This window comes from Bos indicus, chromosome 1 (assembly GCF_029378745.1).
Source record: "Bos indicus isolate NIAB-ARS_2022 breed Sahiwal x Tharparkar chromosome 1, NIAB-ARS_B.indTharparkar_mat_pri_1.0, whole genome shotgun sequence".
Taxonomy (NCBI): Eukaryota; Metazoa; Chordata; class Mammalia; order Artiodactyla; family Bovidae; genus Bos; species Bos indicus.
The window spans coordinates 23,296,221-23,318,618 of NC_091760.1; the positions used below are offsets into that span (position 1 = coordinate 23,296,221).

Sequence of the window (22,398 nt, forward strand, 5' to 3'; positions counted from 1 at the left end):
AAAACTGAGCAACTCAGAAAGTACTGAAAAGGAATACTAGGGAAAATTATACAAAGAAAAAATAGCAACAGAAATTGTGGTGAGCTGAGCATGACCTTTGGAAAAAGAAGAAAGATTTTGCATATCTAAGAAAATCTCATCACAGTCCTCTCTGAAAGATTAAGAGGATTCAGTATTTTCTTTCATTTACTTGATGCAAATAGGTACGGCTTTCTCTGACAAAACATCACGGTTCTTACTTAGGTATTATCATGCAGAGACAGAACATCAAGTTTATGTTGGTTGTTCAAAGTCATTCTTAAAGATCAAGAATAAGAACTAAATTTAATAATTGGAAATATTTGCATGCCAGAGACCTTTTTCTTCCAAACATTTCTTTGGGCTTATAGTCTGTGTCAAAGGATGGGAAGCACTGTTACAAATGTGTCTCATCCAAACATTAATGAGGAAGCAAATCATTCGCCTTTTGAAAATTGCAGTACCTGTTTGGATGTCATTTATCAGCTGTCCGATGGAAAGAAATGAGGGAGAAGCAGGCAGAGAAATATTTCTGAATCCTGAGTTTTCTGGATGAAAAAGATGTATTCCTCTATGTATTACTTCTTATCTTATTAATACAACAGAATGCAATTATTTTACCCACTAGTATAGCATTTAGCATGTAAAGTATTAATTGCCAAAATATTTTGCAGTCTTTAAGAGAGCAGTATCTTAAAAATAATAAGTAAAATCAGTGTAAATGCAAATTAATCAACATTCAACTAGTGACAAATATTTGTGCATCTTCCAAAACACTTTGTCTTTAAAGCAATGTTAATTCTTTTACACATTTTTTCCCACAATAAGCCAATGACGCTTATTTGCTAAAACATAATATAGAATATGATGCCTGTTTTTTCTTTTCTCATTGTGTATCTTCTAGAAAACAAGAGGCTATTTTTTAAAAAAGTATATTGTTTGAAAATATTTTAGTAGAAGTTAAATGCTGTTTTACCAGAAATTTCTAAGGAAAAATGAAGAAAATTTGAATAACGCTTTTTTTTTTTTTTTGAACACCATCAGTCTATTCCAACATACGTAAATAGCACCTTTCAATTTCTGTTTCCATCTATGTTATGCTACAAAAGGCTTGTTTTTTTTCACCATTTCACATTGAGCAGGGGTACCTCCTTTATAGATGGCTCTGGATTCAATCCATTTTGTTACATTTTGATGTAAAAAGAAAAGAAATGGTAAAAAAAATAAAGTTCTGCTTTATTATGATTGGCCAGCTGTAATGCACTTTATAAATTTGAACCTCCAAAATGTGGTGCCATTTCAAGATATCGCTTCAATTGTCTCAGGGTACAGGTTAAGGTCACATTATGAATTTCCCTACATTTATGACCTCGACACGTTTTATATATTTTTTTGGTGGAGATTTTTCTTTACCCTGAGCTATGTTTGTGCTAGTCTGTAAAATCAGGTGATGACCCAGTGGAATCCATAGGGACATTAAAGAGATTGCAGAAACTGGTTTGGACCAAGAAAGCAAGAGTGCCCAGTCTGAATGAGATGAAACCTACATCAATAAACCTCCGTAAGTAAGAACTTAATGATCTCATTATTTACCTCTTTTATATATTGTATCAGTAGTGTATATGTGTCCATCTAATCTCTCAGTTTCTTTCCCTGTGCCCTGCCTTACCCCTTGGTATCCATATATTTATTCTCAACATGTGTCTATTTCTGCTTTTCAGTGAATGGGAAGGAAGTCCAAAAGGGAGAAGATATGTGTATATGTATGTCTGATTCACTTTGCTATACAATAGAAACTAACATACCATTGTAAAGCAACTATATTCCAATAAAAATAATTTAAAAACCTCAATGAGCTGATAAAAAATGTCTTAAGGAAGAATTCAGATAGTATATATTAATGAAGAACATTTTGATAAGGTCTTAAAATTATTAAATATTGAGGGCTTTTTCTTATTGCCAAGGTATTTGTGAAACAAATATCCTCACACTGTTCCTGAATTTCACTTAGTATCTGTGCCACTCCATCTCTCTTCTTCAGAATCAGACTCGGGGTAGAGTAAGAGAAAGCTATAGGTAAAGCTCAGCAAGATGATAAGGACCCGCATTGTCCACTTTTTGCATTCCTTGCCCTCACAAAGCAGCCCAATTCAGTTTTGATGTGAATGCCACTGGCAGGTCATGCAACTTTGACTTTCATTTATTTATTTACAAGAATGCCCTATTAATCATAATCTTGTGTTTACACTCACTAAACATTTGAACTTAAATAGAGTCAATGAATGGTGTAATTTACTAAGGGTTATATATATTTCTATTTCCTATAAATTTTTATACATTACCAAAAATCTCATCACACCTTACAGTACATGTAAAATAGGTCTTACTGATCAACTTTATGGGACCAAAGATATACTGTTCTCTGTTTTCTCAGTCTTGTTCTCTCTTTTCCAAAATATTTCATTATGAGAAACACATCATGCATAAATCTCTTTGCAGATTGATATTAAGTTAGAGAATTTTAGGTTATCAAGAGAACTTCAGAAAATCTCTACTGAGATTTCATTCTTTTAATTAAGACAAAAATCTGATTTGTTTCTTTATATGTCTTATACGTGTGACCTCAAAAAATTAAAAAAAATACTTAAGAATAAAAATACACCATATCATGTTTATAAAATATGAGGATTTTTTTTAATTTGTTATTTTTCTAAAGTATCTTTCAGTACACTATTTCCACATGGATTCCAGTCAAACTGGCTTTCATCTTTATACACAACTTCAAAAAAAAGTTAGGTAAATCCGTTTTTACAAAACAAATCACTTAATATACCAAAGACATACTCTTTAAAGAAATGCTAATTTAAAATTATTTTGTAAAATTATATGACTTCCTGGTTTAACCTGTGATGTTCATTCATTTCTATTATATAAAGGGAATTATAATAGTCATAATTTCTACATGTGCAAAATTATTTGACAGACTTACCTCTTTAACCTATTTTTCTTTATCATTCAGAAGATGAAGATGAAACATTGATTTCCTGTATGAAATTAGCCAAAAGCCAAGAAAAGAAAGTTAATGTTAATGCAAGGGGGAAGGAAGGAATGGAAATTAGACTGGATTCTATTTCTCCATCATTGGCTCGATCCAGTGCTTCAAATGGATGCAGCTGGGCAGAAATGCTATCCCATAATGAAGGGGAATTTCAGATGTGGAACAACTGGAAACCTTTTCCAGAAAACCCGTTGTGGACATACGTTGATTTCCAAATTGACCAGACTGGACTGTGGGACAATTGTTTCCACTGCACTCACCACCCCCGTCTCAAGTCTTCTTGTACAGATATGGATCTCCCACACTCATGGGTAAGTTCGTAAAATGACGGAAATGTATCATCTTATCTGGATGTTTGTACTAGCAGGAAAGAAACAGATAACAAAGGTGCTAATCAGTCAAATTTACCAGTCTCTGGAAAGTTGCCAGAGTTAGAGCTGTCTTTCCAGAAAGCAATGCAACTCTAGTGACTTCTGTTATCATGTTGCTATTGCATATATTCCTTTGCGTTCAAATAAACTACTGCATAGCTCAAACAGTAAAGAATCTGCCTGCAATGCTGGAGAACCAGATTTATCCCTGGGTCTGGAAGATCCCCCTTTGGAAGGGCATGGCAACTCACTCCAGTATTCTTGCCCGGAGAATTCCATGGACAGAGAGGTCTGGCAAATTACAGTCCATGAGGTCTCAAAGAGTTGGACATGACTGAGTGACTAACACAATGTTTTCCAGAGATTTCTTTTTAACTAAAAGAAAATAAAGGATGTTGTTTGCTGAATTATCTAAATTATTGCCGTTGTGTTGAAGTTTCACTGATAGTTAATACATGAAAGAGTCACTCAGTGGCTCAGATGGTAAAGAATCCCACTAATTTAAATGAGCATTTTCTGTGGGCCTGCTATTCTCATAAGTACATCATATGTATTATTTCATTTAAATCTCACAACCTTATAATGTAGGGAGTGATGTTCTAATATTAATTCTTTCCTGTTTTACAATTGAGAAAGATGAGGTATAAAAAAGTAACAGGTATAATATCACAAATCTAACAATTTGTGAAGCCAAAATCTAGAACCTCCACAGTCCTATGCTACAGATCCTGATTTTAGCTAATATATTATAGCATTTCCCACGTACTAAACTAATGGTATATGGCACACAAGAAAGCAATGATCTGGAGTTAGAGAAATCTGGGTTTGAATTCCAGTTCTGCTACTTGGGCAAATTATTGAACCCTTTTAAGCTTACTATTCTCAATTGTAAAATGGAAGGTGCTCAGTAGTTCAGTGATGCCAGACTCTTTGTGATCCCAGAGACTGTAGCCCCCCAGGCTCTTCTGTCTATGGAATGTTCCAGGCAAGAATACTAGAGTGGGTTGCCATGCCCTACTCCAGGGGGTAATAGAGAAACTAAAATTATATAGTATAGATATTCTAAGATTTAAGAGTGTGAATTTTTTTTTTTTTACAGATGAGTTACTCATCTGCCTGGTATATTCCTCTTTCCTTTAAAACCATCATCCTAACCCATAATACTTAGATCAAATACTTTGTCCTCTAGAAAACTTGCCTGGGTCATACCAGATAGGAGCAATCTCTTTTTCCTTTGAACTTCCAGATTACTTAAGGGTATTCTTCTTTCATTGTATAGGCATTAAATCTACATTAGCATCACGATATTAGACACTGACGACACAGAGCCAAATAATACATGCATTGGCCCTATCTTCATGGAGCTTATCACACTCCGTCCTGTAGCAGGACGAGCTGGGCATTAGTTTACTTGCTATAAATAATTTATGTTTATATTCTCCCTAGTCTCTAGAATGTTGCTGTTTGCAACTCTTTGAGACCCCATGGACTGTAGCCCGCCAGGCTCCTCTGTCCATGGAATGTTCCAGGAAATAAAACTAGAACGGGTTGCCATTTCCTACTTCAGGGGGTAATAGAGAAACTAAAATTGTGTAGTTTCAATCATGTTCAACTCTTTGCGACCCTATGTCTGTACGTGGCCCATCAGGCTCCTCTGACCATGGGATTTCCCAGGCAAGAATACTAGAATGGGTTGCCATTTCCTTCTTAGGGGATCTGCCTAACTCAGGGATAGAACCTACGTCTCCTGCATTAGCAAGTAATTCTTTACCAATGAGTCACCAGGGAAGCAGAAGTCATGGGCACTCAAATATTTGAGTAACATTTGCTGACTAAATGAATAGAAGTTTTAGAAACCAATAGAATTTGTTACCATAGATCTAGAGAAAAAAATTACTTCTTCGTTGTCTAACTGTTCTATATTAATGCAGTCATTGCTGTTGTTCAGAGCTAAGTTGTGTCTGAAACTTTGCGACTCCAGGGACTGCAACATGCCAGGCTTCCCTATCCTTACTATCTCCCAGAGTTTGCTCAAATGCATGTCTGTTGAGTTGGTGATGCTATCCAGAGGATGGTGGCTCATCCTCTGCCACCCTCTTCTCCTTTTGCCTTCTATCTTTCCCAGCAACAAGTCGTCTCCAGTGAGTCACCTCTTTGCCTCAGGTGGCCAAAGTATTGGAGTTTCAGCTTCAGCATCAGTCTTTTCAATGAATATTCAGGGTTGATTTCCTTTAGGATTGACTGGTTTGATCTTCTTGCAGTCCAGGAGACTCTCAAGAGTCTTCCTCAGCACCACAATTTGAAAGCATCATATATGAACTCTATTACCATGTGTGTATAGTATGAGTGTTTGTGGATGTGTGTTGGTTTCGGTGTGTATGCATAGTAATGTTTTTCTTTTACTTAGGTAATTTTGTCTATTTTAGTACATAGCTAAGGTAAATAAGTTTTATCTATAGAAAGTCAAACATCTGTAGAATGCTCAGAATTTCAGACGGTAATGTTCAGCATTTGTAACAGGAAAACCTCAGTGGACTTGGACAGAGGGTTCAAGAACATGTTAGAGTTAAATTGGTTTGGTAAATTTAATGAGACCACTTGCACTCAGGGATTTGAGACATAGAGTAAAAGAAGTTGAATGAGGGCAAAGTATTATTTTTATATTTTACATATATATTCTATAATAATAGCAAGTAAAACTATCTAGTTTCATTTTAGCATATCTAATATTTTTCTGTAATAATTGCAGGGCTCTTATTTGAGTTATACTCACTTTCATTCTAGGCAAGATACAGAAGGCAGGTAGTGTCAAGGAAAAAGCCTTCTCAAATGAGTGTTACATCAATGACAGGTAGTCAGTAGTGACCAGATTTTTTTTTTCTAAATGTACCAACATATGCAGATTCATTGGAGCAAGGCCTAAACCCCACATTTGGGGGGAAATAAAACTAATCCACAAATTAGTTTCTTGATCTCAGAAATCTCAACAATAGTGGATTCCTGTGTCTTTGATCTCATCATTGTATCAGTTTTGAGGCAGCCTGAAATTGGCTTGTCTTCAGACAGTCCTCATTCTTCCAGATACATCTCTGCTAACCAACTTCAGGCTCAAACTCTCAATTCTAGTTCTTCTAGAGCTGGGTGTAAATGCCAACTCTGACATCACTAGCAGAGTGAGATTGGGCAAACTCCTTACCCTCTTTAATGAACAAATTTCAATTCTGTATTGGTTTCAGATCCTACTCATTGCTTTTCCTCTGAGTGACTTTTTGCATGCTGAAAGCACTCATTTGTAAAACAGGGTTATCAAGGTCTACTACACAAGGGATGTTGGGATGATTAAATGAAATGGTGTCAGGACTCTGTCAATAGCGGGTGATATTTATGCCCAAATCAAAGAGTCCAGAGCTTGTGCTGGGCTTGGAAAGTAGCAATATTTTACTCAGTTGAAATACCATAAACAAGCTGAATCCAGACAGGGAAATATATTCTTTGTGAAGAGCTCTTCACAAAAGTCAAGAGGGGGAGAATGAGACATACAGATATTTCATGTGTGGTTTAGTTGTTGGTAAGGTCTATGGGATCTGAGGAGTGAGGAGAGAGATGTGATTATAGAATTGCTAGAAAATGAGAAAGACAAAAGATGAGATTTATGAAAGCAAATACCCCACAAGAGAAATGTGAAAGGAAAAGCTATATAAGGATGCCAGTCTTTTCTAATATCCGCGATGAGTGGTGTTGAGAGGGAATTCAGATGCATCTTAAGAAAGATATCAATGAACGCAACCAAAAATAATATTGAAACCAAGTGTTTACAATCAACTTACAAGAAGAGTGATTGAAGAGTACTTACGAAATCCTGCATGCTAAAAACTTGAAACATAACAAAAGAGAAGAATGAGCCATAGGCTTGGTGGGAATAAGGACAAGAAAGAATAAAGTTTGCATGTTCCAAAGGTGATGAGGTCTTCCTTTAATCTTATATTTTAAAAAATAATCAATAGCAGCTAATATATTTTTCCAAATCTGGGATTATTTTCCAGATTTTTAAGAATAAACAGTTTTTCAGATTAAGAAATGGAAATAATCTTGACATGAAAAAGGGGAACAGATATCCATTTTTCACTTTAAGTGTCTAAAACGTTTTGCAATCTATTATATAAAAATAGTGTAATATATTTAAAAATGATAATAACAAATGTTTTCAGGAAGAAGGAAAGTCAAAGGCCTCAAAGAATATAACAGAAACCCACACATAGAAGAATTAAAATGTAGTATAGACGGAAAAATGAGAATGAGAAACAAAAAATTTCATAGAGGTCAAAGAAAAATGAGTGAAGTTTCTATACAAAATCTCAAGGTGAGAAAATAAAAAAAAAATCTCTACTTAAAGCATCTTTATATGTGTAAGAAGAGAATGAGATGAGTGAAGCTAGAAGGTCTTATTGGAGTGTTACATGAACCCTTCAAAATTGCTCCAAAAGAGAGTGTGGAAAGTGGAAGATTTCTTTACTGAACCATTTTAGTGAGAAGAACGAATGTGTGCTAACGTTAACCTAGAAGTAAAGGAGCAAAGATTTTACATTAATCTTCTAATTCAAATAGGGAATACTGCTGCTGCTAAGTCGCTTCAGTCGTGTCTGACTCTGTGCGACCCCATAGATGGCAGACCATCAGGCTTCCCCGTCCCTGGGATTCTCCAGGCAAGAACACTGGAGTGGGTTGCCATTTCCTTCTCCAGTGCAGGAAAGTGAAAAGTGAAAGTGAAGTTGCTCAGTCGTGTCCGACTCTTGGCAACCCCATGGACTGCAGCCCACCAGGCTCCTCCGTCCATGGGATTTTCCAGGCAAGAGTACTGGAGTGGGGTGCCATTGCCTTCTCCATAGGGAGTACTGAGTGCTCTAATTATTGACATGGGAAAATGTTCAAGTGATTTCAGAGTTTCAATACTCTCCCTCCAAAACTACCGCACTATGGGAGAAATGGTCTGTGCCCATCTTCTACTTTCGTCTTCCTAGTCTCAACCTTGGCAAACTCTCCATCTCTCTGATGCTAGCCTACCTCTTTCAATCAACGTGACACATCATTACCAGATTAATCTACCAGATTAATTTACTTGACTAATCTACCTGATTAATGCTGCCTGGATAATGATTCTGAAGCTCAATAATATTACTGCTCCCCTTACAAACCTTTAAGTGTCTCATCAACACCTACAGGGTCAAAAGCAAACTCATTGACGTAATCTACCTTATAACTAGATCCTCACAAGTCTCCTTCACACACACATACACACACACACACACACACGCACACTCTATTAGCAAAGTTATACTATCATTTTGCTAAATCCAGATTTTTCCCCATCTTTATCGCTTTATTTATACTGTTTTCCCATTTGTATCTTCTTTTCTTCTCTATTTGATGAATAATATGGAAGTTTAAAAATATATATATAGTCAAGTTAGAATTCATGGTGTACACGTTGAAGGAAAAAATGTGTGAAAAGGAATGAGGACTGAGAGGACCAGTAAAAAGAAAATAAGGAGGGGCATGGTTTAGGAAAAAAGAAAAGTTAATTTCATAGATTCTATTATTATTTTCTCTGTACATTAGTGATGTTAGACTCCTGACAAAAAGTCTCTGTGGTCCCACTGATGAGGGTATTAATATTTTTACAGGTTCAGTGTATGATATACCAAGATGACTGCTCCCATATCCACCCAGAGGAAAACAGGCTCTGAGCCATCAATGCATAATTCCTCATAGTTTAATGCCCTTGTGTCCAACTCTAACAGCAAAAGCTATTTGTTAGAACAGCTTTAAACTTTTATTTGTTTACCTTGGATTTATGGTGGTATGGAAAGAGAACAGGTTTTAATTAATAGATTTGGACAACTTGTGAAAAGGAAGGCAGAATAAATGATAATTTGGACTGAGAAATTCCAAAGGAAAAATAGGAAAATGGGATAGAAAAGTACCGAAAGATATTTATGCCTGCTACACTTTGTGCTGAAATTAATTAACTTGAGAGTCAAGATAATAAAAATAATTTTAAGGCCCTAAATGAACAAGAAAAAATAATGAGTATTTTATGTGAAAAATTTTAAATTATAGCCAATATAATGTTTGAAGGAAGGATAATTAATATTTACTCAAGAGAAGAATTTGAAAAACAGAAGATGCTGCAACAGTTTGTTCATTCATTCATTTATTCATTCACCCATGTATTCACTCATTTAGCTAACTTATATCAAGTGCCTCCTAAGTCACTTAGGCTCTAAATGTGTGTGTGTGTGGGGCAGGGGGCAGGGCTGGGAAATCTACCATTTCATATCTGTAATGAGAGTTTGAAAGTAAAACTGAAAGTTGCTCAGTTGTGTCCGACTCTTTGTGACACCATGGAATAGCCCCAGAATTCTTCAGGCCAGAATACTGGAGTGGGTAGACTTTCCATTCTCCAGGGGATCTTCACAATCCAGGGATAGAATCCAGGTCTCCTGCATTGCAGGTGAATTCTTTACCAGCTGAGCCACCAAGGAAGCCCATTGAGAGTTTAGAGGGTCTTATTTAAAAAAGGTAAAAAGAAAAACAAATAATCACAATTCTTTGTATAAAAATTCACAAAGATGGGAAACATACAGTAGTAATTGTACATAAAATAATCCTGGAAAAGATCCAGCCAGATGTGCAAGCACATTTACATGAAAAAAAAAGAGTTCATAGAAGAAACACTTAAATTATGAGATATTATAATAGTGCAAGATATCAGATTTATGGAAATTATTTAGGCTGAATTTGAAGAGAGTAAATTGTAAATGTTTATGAAATGTTTAAATGTCTTTTATAATAAAATCCTGTATAATGAATATAAAAATAAAATGAGAAAATATAATTGCTCTATAAGTGTAAAATTGTATTCTAGAAGTCCAGGATAAGTAGAGGTATCATTAAACTAGACTTTTGAATATGAGCAATGTAGAATGCAAACGAATCTAATTATTTGGGTTGGTGTTTGGCTTTTCTCAATTTTACAAACCTTCTGAATATCAGTGAAAACAACAGATCTGTGCTAGTCCTAGAACTGTTATAGAAACCAAGAATCTCTCTTTTTCATGAATGGCCTTAAAGTTTTGCCTCACTTTTCTCTGTGTTGTTGTTGTTGTTGTTGTTTTTCCTTTGTGCTTGTTTATTCAAGTGCATCGGAGAAGGCAATGGCACCCACTCCAGTACTCCTGCCTGGAAAATCTCATGGACGGAGGAGCCTGGTGGGCTGCAGTCCATGGGGTCACAAAGAGTCAGACACAACTAAGTGACTTCACTTTCACTTTTCACTTTCACGCATTGAAGAGGGAAATGGCAACCCACTCCAGTGTTCTTGCCTGGAGAATCCCAGGGAGGGTGGAGCCTGGTGGGCTGCCTTCTATGGGGTCGCACAGAGTCGGACACGAGTGAAAGGACTTAGCAGCAGCAGCAGCAGCAGCATTCAAGTGCATCAAATTAAGGAGAAAGTTGAACTGGTACACTCCATAATAAAATCTCTCTAAAGTCATCATAAAATGTTTGTAATTTACAATAGCTCTTATGATAATGATATAGGATCCATGATAATCAATTATAACTACATTTTGGCTTCTACAATCAAGATGAAATTTGTTTCTCTGGATTCTCAAATAGACAAAGGCAGAAAACAAATATCAGTCTGAAGGGGACCCATTTATGCTTATTGACCATGGGAAACCTCAAGCTCCTCCTTCCTGAGAGTTTAACTCTTCTGCATGTATTAGCAGAATAAAGACAATCTAAAGCTGGACCTTGACCCTTGCAAAGAGAGAGGCGTAAATGTTAGGACATTTTATATAATGAGCCTTGGAGAATGTTCCAAGTATTGGTAGAATTTTTTCTGTGCCAGAGAAACAAGCTCATAATTCAAATATTGCTAAGTAAGCTAAAGACCATGCCTCATTTTGAGTGCACAGCCAGATGTGTCAGAAGTTATGTTGCACATCAAAGGAGCACAGGTTGGAGCCAGGAAAGCCAATTATGAACTCACTGCTGTCACTTACTGGCGTCTCTCTGGATCAGGCTGCTTAATCTCCATAGTCTTCTGCATCTTCATCTTCAGAAAGAGGGCCATTAATGATCTTAAAGGCCCTTTTCTATCTTCAGTATTTGGGTTATGAGGGGACACCAAGAAAGGTATATCCTATATGCAGAAAGAGATTAGTACAAAAAGATTGTCCTTCAGCTTTTTCAAATTAGCTCTCTTTTCACTTTTCAGATGTCCATTGCTGACCTTATTTCTATGATTTTTTTTTTTTTACGTAAGCTATTTTAGGTTTCGGTTTTTACTGTTCTTTGTTTTCCTGACCAACTGCACTTCCTCTGTCCTGGGTACTTCCTCATATTCTGAACTAGCAACCATGTATGTGAATACAGACTTTACTTGAGTTACAGCCAGATTCCTCTGATTATGAAAACTTCTTCATGAACCAAAATGTCTATTTTCTATTCTCAGGAGCTAAGAAGGCTTCCGTCACTCAAAAACTGTTTCTTAAAATCCTTTTGAGTGCCATCTCAAAAGACAAAATCCTGCTTTGACAAATGGGTGGGTGAAGTTTAAATAGGATTGTGAGGCAGGGGCAGAAGAGCAGGGGGCTTTGTGGTATAGAGAGTGCTGGGCTGAAATGAGACAGCCTCTTCTGCTGCCATCAGTCATCACACACACACACACACACACACACACACACACACACACACACTAGGTGCCACCTTTCAGATCTTGTTCTGATCCTGTGTTGTTCAGTTGCTAAGTTGTGTCTGACTCTGTGCAGCCCCATGGACTGCAGCACACCAGGCTTCCCTGTCCTTCACTATCTCCCAGAGTTCACTCAGATGCATGCCCATTGAGTCAGTGATGCTATCCAACCATCTCATCCTCTGCCACCCTCTTCTCGTTCTGCCCCCAATCTCTTCCAGCATCAGGCTTCTTTTCTAATGAGTTGGCTCTTCATATCAGGTGGCCAAAGTAGATGTGTCTAGTCATGTAGACATGTCTATATAATGACAACCATAGTCTCCATTGACTTATCACTTGACTCTATTTCAAGCGTTTCATGTATCTTTGTGTTACGATTCAGTTAGGTGGTATTATTACTCCCATTTTAATAATAAAAGAGAATAAATATTTATGTAATGTAACAGTAGCTTGCATAACTATATTTTAAGCCCAAATCTGTAAGTATCTAAAGTTTTCCTGCAAAAATCGTGGCTTTGTAACTTTCGAGCTTAAGCTAGTAGTGTATCTAGACTTCTTGATCTGTGAAAAACGAAGACGTTAGTTCCTACCTTGCAGTATAAAATGAGATGATATAAAATATAGTGAAATGATTTGACATAAATGAAATGATTCAACATAGGGGCCTAATTGCTTAAATAAAGTTCCTGTTTTTGAGATGCAATATAACTTTTCTCACATTTCATTTTTTAAAATGTACTTTCTAGGGAAAGCATTTATTTATTTGGGCTGTGCTCAGTCTTCATTGTTGTGCACGAGCTCTCACTAGTTTGCTAAGTGGGAGCTACTTTTCCACGTGGTGCTCAGGTTTCTCACTGTGGTGGCTTCTCTTGTTGCAGCGCATGGGCTCTAGGCATGTGGGCTCAGCAGTTGTGGCTCCCACAGCTGTGGCACGTGGGCTTAGTTGCCCAACAGCATGTGGAATCTTAGCTCCCTGAACAGGGATCGAACATGTATCCCCTGTATTGTCAGACAGATTCTTAACCACTGGACCACTGGGGAAGTCCCTCACATTTCATTTTATACTAGCTTTGTTACTAGGAAAAAATATTCTTTCATCCTAGAAATGGTGAAATTGAGACACATGAAGATTCAGTGGATTACCTGGGGTCCCATGGCAGATGATGGGAGAGGTGGTACTACATAAACCTCCTAACTCTCAATCCAGGCTTTTCCTATCACTAAGTTGTCTTTAAATGGTTCCGCAGAAAGAAAAATAAACATGGTGGCAAAGAGGAGCTGTACATGGTAGAAACTACAAGTCTTGGAGCCAAATAAGCCTGGTCTTAAACTGTGGCATCACTGCTTACAGTCCTGTCTGCTGCTGCTGCTGCTGCTGCTGCTAAGTCGATTCAGTCGTGTCTGACTCTGTGCGACCCCATAGACGGCAGCCCACCAGGCTCCCCCGTCCCTGGGATTCTCCAGGCAAGAATACTGGAGTGGGTTGCCATTTCCTTCTCCAATGCATGAAAGTGAAAAGTGAAAGTGAAGTCGCTCAGTTGTGTCTGACTCTTAGCGACCCCATGGACTTCAGCCTACCAGGCTCCTCCGTCCATGTGATTTTCCAGGCAAGAGTACTGGAGTGGGGTGCCATTGCCTTCTGCAATTGCTAAATTACTTGATATCTCTGAGTTTCAGTTTTTTATCCAGATAGATACAATGAAGATTTTTTTGTGGAGTACTTGCAAAGAATTGGATGTAGAGCATTGAATTATACCTGACACACAGTTGGAACTTGATGAAGAAGAGCTACTATTTCTAGTGACAATTACTACTCCTTAATTATAATACAAATTATAATTATGTGTTTGTTTTTTTTTTCTAACTGTTCCTTCTTCACCTGCATACAGGTTTCTCAGGAGGCAGGTAAGGTGATCTGGTATTCCCATCTCTTTATGAATTTTCTACAGTTTGTTGTGATCCACACAGTCAAAGGCTTTAGTGTAGTCAATGAAGCAGAAGTAGATGTGTTTATATATATTATATATATATAATATAAAATATAAAATTATATATATATTTATATAATTATGTGTTTATAATTATTTACCTTTCATTCAGTGAAAAACATTATGTTTATGATACATCAGTTCTTGCTCTGGGCTGCAGGGCCACAAAGCCAACCAAGACACACACCTGATGTTGGAGTCTCTCCATCAGTAGTTCTCAGCCATTTTGTATCATATGCAATAATGTTACAGTAAATGCACATTTACTAGTTTTCACTAATTTTTAAGATTTGTAAATATAGCTTGCCCTATTTTCTTCTTATAGATAAGAAAGCCAGAACTGCCTAGCTCTGCTAGCATTGAGACCACTGCTTATAGCTCCCCAGAAGTATGTGACCCGAGGCTTGTGGATCTCTGAGACATGCAGACCAAAAGGAAGTGGGACTCAGGGTACACGTACTGGGCTCTCCATGGCCCTTTTCTGACTCCCCAGATTATCACTGCATCAGTATATCAGCAGCATCTTATGGATGTAAAATGATTTTAGCTTTTTAAAACTCCTGTCATATATTTTTCCATAATCATATCACTTATGCATGTCATATTTTATTTTAGAGTCAGAATATAACTCTCAGATAAAACACACCTTTTTCCTAAGAGAATGAAAAATGATGGAAAGAAATCATGTCCCCTGTCTTTCCTGGGAAGTTGTAAAGCAACTGGTTGAATTCACTCTTAAAACCCTTATGAATATTCAGAGTAGGATCTTTATGCATCTCATGGTTCCTAGCTATTAAATACAACCATATTGATGAATAATTAGATTAGAAATACACCCTATTTGCCATTCATCTCAAGCTCAACCCAAACTGAAGCCCTCATCTCACCGATTGAAAGAGATTTTCAGCCAGGGCACAAAATAGATTAAAGTCAGGAACTCATTTATTTATTCACTCAACAGTTTGTTTTGAAGTATTTACAGTGTGCCAGATAAGGAAGATAAAACGTTGAGCAGAACAAACACTGCCATCCTCATAGTCCAATGAGAGACAAAAATAGAAATAACCACACAAATAAGAATGATAACTTTGATGAAATCTGTGAGCACCACATGGCTATATGGAAAGCCTGTAATAGGTAAATTTGATCTGGGCAAGGTGTCAAGAAACACTCTCAGGAGTGATGATGTTTGAGCTTCAATCTGATGTCAAAAGCAGGAGTGAACTAGCCAAAAAGAGGCTAGTTATGAGAGTTAGAGGCTGGAATGAGAGTTAGCATGACTGGGAGAGAAAGCAAGGAGATGAAGTGCAAGGCAGTTCTGAAGAACTGAGGAAGGACCAGATGGACCCCTTACAGCCTCATAAGTTATGCAGAATTTTGTTGTCCATCTCCTAAAAGCAATGGGAAGCTATGCAAGGAATGTTTTAAGCTAATGGTTTGGGGGTTTTGTCTGTTTCTTGTTTATTTGTTGAGGTATCCCCTGGAGAAGGAAATGGCACCCCACTCCAGTACTCTTGCCTGGAGAATCCCATGGACTGAGGAGCCTGGTAGGCTACAGTTCATTGGGTCGCAAAGAGCCGGAAATGACTGAGCGACTTCACTTCACTTCGTGAGATATATGCTTAAATTGACAAGATTGCTTTCCATACAGTAGTGAAATAGATTGGAAGGGAAAAATCGATGCCAGAAAATGGTGCCTTGAACTATAATGGGTAGAAAGAAGAGATGAACAGTTCTCAGGCTCACAGACTTGTGTCTCCAGAGTACGCATTTCTCCAAAGGAAAGAAATGCCAGTTTTGAAAGTCATCTTTTGTGATGCAAATAGAAAAGCCCCTTTCGCTTTAGGACAGATGGTCACAGATGACAGTGGAGAAGTGATCCAGTGATGTCACTGCACCTTGCAAATCTGTCTTTTCATTTTTAAAACTTAGAAACTCATAACCACCACAATGCCTTAATGGAATCATTACCAGTGGATGAGGAAATGTCATCCATTTGCCTCCTTTGACTTCACTTGGACATAGGCCATTGTTTCTACAAAGAGTGGCTTGGAGCCATGTAAGGTTTCAAGAGAAATTGGCCTTTCAGAGGGGCATAGGAATAGATAATGCATATTGCCACCGTAAAATCTCTAATGAATATTAAGGGTGGCTTTCATTTGTGGTGATTGAAATGAACTCATAAATTCTCTCTCTAGGATGCAGGAATTTTTTCCTCCCTGTGGAGAGATTTAATGGATTTGTGGCATTCTGAATGATTTGGCAAGAAATCAGAGGTACCTGCGCACTCACCTGCAAAGGGCATTTAGTTTCTTGCCTAGGATAGTCACCGCCACAAAATATTTTCTGTAGGAACCCAGAATGATTGATGCAACCTACTGTAAGTCACGACAAGGTGTCAACTGAAAAACTGGAAAAAAAAAAAAGTGGTTAAAGACACCGCAACTTTAAAAACAAATTTGACTTTCAGAGAAGGGTTATTTCCTTTTAGAAAAAAAGAAAAAAGTGAGACCTGCCACCTGCAAGAAATTTAGATCAGTTGTTTGTGGCGAGGGACATCATATTTTGAGACAAACTGAGCATTCCTACTGCTCTCTGTATGGAGTAGATTTAACTGTTCCCACACAGTGACAAATACATTGCAAAGAGCCGCAACAGAAATACAGTAAGTTGTAGCAGTTAATGGTACAACTTCCAGTTAAAACAATATTCTTAGGATTTCTCTTGCCAGTCCCCATTTTATGTGTGCTATTTTTTGATAAATTAATTTTTCACATTTGCAGAATCAATATCTTTCAAAGGTTCACAGTGAAAAGAATTGGAAGCAAGAGTTCTAGGGATCTTTGTAGTTACATGGGCCTGGGTTAGAAAAACCTACTCTGAAAAGTGCAAAGGTAATCTATGAAAACAGCACATGGGGATTCATATTAAAAATAGCATCCGCTCTAAGTTTTCTGTGTACTTGGAAAGAAAATGGAGGAAAAACCCAAAGCAGCAATTATCCAAAAGCATTCAGATTTTACGATGGAACGTGGCAGAGAAACTCTTTTTCAGAGAAGATAACTTTTAATTCTCTTGAATGCTAGACTTTCAATTCTTGAAGTAAAAAAGAGTTCTGGGTAATTTTGTTCTATTGGAGGAGTTTATTCCTTTGTGGGATGAATCCATGATCATACTTTCATATCTCATGAGTTAAGACATTATGAAAGAAGTTAATAACTCCAATGCCCTGTGTTCTATTTATATGAAGAAATTATGACTATAATTTAAAACACTGGATTCCTTTTTTACTGTTTAGCTGTGCTGCATGGCATGTAGGATCTTAGTGACCCCACCAGGGATCTAATTCATGTTTCCTGCAATGGCAGCATGGAGTCTTACCCACTGGGCCAGCAGGGAAGTCCCTAAGACACTGCATTCCTTTCTGACACAGGAAAACAAAACATGGTTCACTGGGGAAATTCTTCTTCATGTAGACTTGCCTCTCAGTAGGCTTCCCTTGGATGGGAAACTTCTTCATTTGAGAAGTTTCTAGGTTGGAGGATAAGTCAGATAGTATAGCTTACAGTTTCTTTAGCTGTAAAACAAATGAATAATACTGATAATCACTAAGATCTCTTCCAAGGATAAATATTCATGACTCAACTCTGTGAAGGAATAAGTAACAGTAGTTAATTATATTAACACATCATCTGGGCAATAGGACCTGATTCCCATGAAAGTATTCCCAAACTCAAAGTCTTACATTTTAATTTGTAAAATGGTGAGCCCCTATTATTATCTAATTTTACAATAAATAGGCAAGAGAAAATGTGTAGTGTTCTTTAAACTTGGATGTCTTACTGCTTGGATGTGCAAGGTTGATATAGTTCTATTTAGGAGGGGGTCTGGGGGAATTCATTCTAGATGAGAATTAGGGGGCTTTGGAAGCCTGAAGATTTGAAGGAGAGGAAAGATATTGAAAGAAATGTCTAAAAAAAAAAAAAGAAATGTCTGATGATTCCACATAAATCAATCTGTTTTCAAATTTGGCTAGAGTATTTTATTCCAAATCTATTTATCAGTGTATGGCTTCATAAACCAACTATATCAGATTCACCTAAGGTATTTGTTACCAAGGTTTGCCTAGTCCAGATTTACTGAATCAGAATTTTTAAAATCAATATTCTTTGGCAAGCTCTTTAGATGATATTTTTATGTCACCAAAGTTTGAGAATTATGTCTACAGAGTTCCTTGTTCCCTGATTTTTCAGTTCCATCTTCACCAGTCCAGGAAATCTTCTGGAGAAGCTCTCACATGCATATCACTTTCAGAAGTTATTTAATACCATAAGCACAACAATCCCATGAAGCAGATAATTCAGTGTTCCAAATGAGGTAGTAAAGGATAGGAACAGTATGGACCTAACAGAAGCAGAAGATTTTAAGAAGAGGTGGCAAGAATACACAGAACTATACAGAAAAGATCTTCAAGACCCAGATAACCACAATAGTGTGATCACTCACCTAGAGTGAGACATCTTGGACTACGAAGTCAAGTGGACCTTAGGAAGCATCACTACAAAAAAATCTATTGGAGATAATGGAATTCCAGCTGAGCTATTTCAAATCCTAAAAGATGATTCTGTGAAAGTGCTGCACTTGATACGCCAGCAAATCTGGAAAACGCAGCAGTGGCCACAGAACTAGAAAAGACCAGTTTTCATTCTAATTCCAAAGAAGGCCAATGCCAAAGAATGTTCAAACTACTGCACAATTGCACTCATTTCACATGCTAACAAATTAATGCTCAAAATTCTCCAAGCAAGGCTTCAACTTCCAGATGAACTTCCAGATGTTCAAGCTGGATTTAGAAAAGGCAGTGGAACCAGAAATCAAATTGCCAACATCCATTGTATCATAGAAAAAGAAAGGATTCTATAAAAACATACTTCTGCTTGACTACACTAAAGCCTTTGACTGTGTGGATCACAACAAATGGGGAAATTCTTAAAGGAATGGTGAATGCCAGACCACCTTACCTGCCTCCTGTGAAACCTATATCCATGTCAAGAAACAACAGTTAGAACCGGACATGTAACAGTGGACTGGTTCCAAATTGGGAAAAGAGTACGTCAAGGCTGTATATTGTCACCCTGCTTATTTAACTTATATGCAGAGTACATCTTGTGAAATGCCAGACTGGATGAAGCACAAGCTGGAATCAAGATGCTGGGAGAAAAATCAATAACCTCAAATGATACCACCTTTATGGCAGAAAGCGAAGAGGAACTAAAGGGCCTCTTGGTGAAAGTGAAAATGGAGTGTTTAAAATTCAACATTCAAAAAACTAAAATCATGGCATCCAGTCCCATTACTTCATGGTACATAGATGGGGAAACAGTAGAAACAGTGACAAACTTTATTTTTTTGGGCTCCAAAATCACTGAAAATGGTGACTGCAGCCACGAAATTAAAAGACGCTTGCTCATTGGAAGAAAATCTATGACAAACCTGTGTATTTCAATACACAGTGTATTGAAAAGCTGAAACATTACTTTGCCGACAAAGGTCCATTTAGTCAAAGGTATGGTTTTTCCATTAATCATGTATGGATGTGAGAGTTGGGACCATAAAGAAGGCTGAGTGACCAAGAATTGATGCTTTTGCACTGTGGTGTTGGAGAAGACTCTTCAGAGTCCCTTAGACTGCAAGGATATCAAACCAATTCATCCTAAAGGAAATCAATCCTGAATATTCATTAGAAGGACTGATGCTGAAGCTGAAGCTCCAATACTATGGCCACATGATGCAAAGAGCCAACTCATTAGAACAATCCCTGATGCTTAGAAAAATTGAAAGTAGCAGGAGAAGGGGACGATAGAGGACGAGGTGGTTGGACGGCATCACTGACTCAATGGATATGAGTTTGAGCAAGCTCCAGGAGATAGTGAAGGACAGGGAAGCCTGATGTGCTGCAGTCCATGGGGTCACAAAGAGTCAGACATGACTGAGTGACTGAACAACAGCTAATGAGGTAATAGGACTTGGAGGATTGAGGAAGTTGCCCAAGCTGTGTTTCAGGGTCAAACTGGGTTTTCAGTCTTCCAAATCCCATTTCTGTAAGATAGTCAAATTACCGTGGGACCTCACACTGAGAACACAGCAAAGGAATGCACTGGGCAGCCCTAGGGATTTTTCAGTACTAAAGACTCCCATGATCAGCCTGTATGAAAGTGTACAAGGCCTCTAATGGGGGCAGCTGACATTTCCCCAGAGATAGTTTTGTGCTTTCCAAACTGATTTGGTTGAAACTCCAGTTTAAGAGTATTTGGAACTTTTGATATATCAGAGAGTAGAAAGATTCCCAGACAGAGGGTATAACAAATGACCAGGCCTCTTATATATTTTCCAGATTTTATAAAATGCTTTTGAATATAAGTAGCTTCTATGATAATAACATAACTATTATTTATTTTTGTAACGTTCTAAATAGAGTCTGATTTTCTCTACTGGGTAATTGTTGTGTTCTTTCTAGTTTAATATCCAAGCTGGGTAAAAATCATTCACCTTACTCATTTGTGAAATTTTCCCCAATTTATTAGTGATGCTTATTTTTTATGCTCCCATTCATCAGTCGTCTCGTCTGCCAACTCCTCCTTTATATAGATGCATTGGATTGCCTTCCTGTAGTTCCAGTGGCATGGAACTCTGCCAACATTTCTGTGTGACCTAAGGCCCCTAACACAGGGTTCTACCCAACTGCTGAGGAGCGAAAACCATCCATTCTGTCAGAGGGTCAAAGACATGTCCAGTTTTGCTAATTACACAGCCCATTTACTTTAGTAATGGTTTCCAATATCATTTGGTCAGGATCTTTAAATCCTGAAGTGTTTGAACCAAATTAATAGGTTTGAATGGGATCTTGAGGTGATCTGTGTGTGTCTGTGTTTCTTTGCATCAGATAACACTAACATTACTCAAAAAGAAATAGTGAAAAGGTTTCATTTGAGTCACTGTGGCCAACCTTCCTCTGCCTTTATCTTTATTCTAAACCAACTTTTAAGTGGCATTATATGGTGGTAGCCAGATATAACACAGTAAGATTTTTTTTTTCTTTAATGTTTCTTCAAATGTCAGAATAGATTTGGGAAATGAAAATTGTTGGTGTGAAATGATAACAAAGCTGATAATCTTGAAATATTTATGTTAAAAGGCTTTTTGAAATTGAGTACTTAGGTTCTGTAATGTGCTTTTACTGACAGTCTATAACCCTTGGATATCCTTTATTCACCACAGTTAGAAAATTTGATGCCTATATTTATTGTGCATTAATTCAGTTCAGATGAAAGTAGGAAAGAGTCTCCTTTGAATAAAATGCAAGCTGAATTTAAACTCAACCAAAGAAACCACAGTACAAGTGTGGTTACTCCCAAAGAGTTGCCAGCCATCATCCTGGTCATTGTATCTGGGCAAATTGTGGGAAAGGTGAGCTTTCGTCTTTACCAGTAACAAAAGCAGAACTAACAAGAACTCCAGTCTGCATATATGGAAATGGGAGTGAATAAGCTGTGATATTTCTCTGTTCTTTCCACTGTCTACATTTCTGCCCCCTCCCCACCCCACTGGCAAATGTACATTACTTTGCCTTTTAAAATGAAACTGGTCAACAATCACCCAATCAAACCAGTATTTCTTAACCCCCCAGTATCCACAGAAGAAGTTTTCATTTTTTGTGTGGCTAGCATTGTACTCACCATGATGTTTAGAAGTTTCTGCAACACTGTAAAAGAGGAAGGCCATTCGACTTTAAAGGGAGAAATCTTGAGTTTAAATTTGGAATCCATAGTATACACAGGCACATTACTGTCTGAGTCCCAGTTGCTTCTACTGTGTAGTGGGAAAAATATAGCCTTTCTCCCAGACTTAATCATTAGGATGGCAAGAGATATTTTATGTAAAGGTGCTTAGCTCTCCACCTGGCATATAGATGGTGACCAAGACCCCAAGAGTCAAGTTTAAGAGGAAAGAAATACATTTTTAGAAAGCTGTACCTCAAAGCCAGGGTGGCGATTACAGATTCAGGTATAAACGAAGCATTTTGTTAGGCTCATTGACCTGCTTTGAACTTTACTATTGTCTAAACTTTTCAGTATTGCTCCGAGAGTAGATGTTAACTTTATCCATAGATGATAAATAGTTGAAATATTTACTGTATATTTCCAA

The 22,398-nt window shown here is 37.4% G+C and overlaps 1 protein-coding gene across 2 annotated transcripts in view; it reads left to right on the forward strand.

Moving 5' to 3' along the window:
- Positions 1–1,253: 1,253 nt before the first annotated feature.
- LOC109560730 (SAM domain-containing protein SAMSN-1) overlaps positions 1,254–22,398 on the forward strand; it is a 98,555-nt gene continuing 77,410 nt past the window's right edge. The window contains exons 1-2 of one of the 2 annotated variants that reach the window (XM_070786453.1): positions 1,254–1,579; positions 3,038–3,387. In XM_070786453.1, coding sequence (XP_070642554.1) covers positions 1,555–1,579; positions 3,038–3,387 — 375 coding nt within the window. In that variant the 5' untranslated portion in view covers positions 1,254–1,554. The remainder of the gene's footprint in view (positions 1,580–3,037; positions 3,388–22,398) is intronic. The other variant, XM_019963252.2, reaches the window with a different exon arrangement.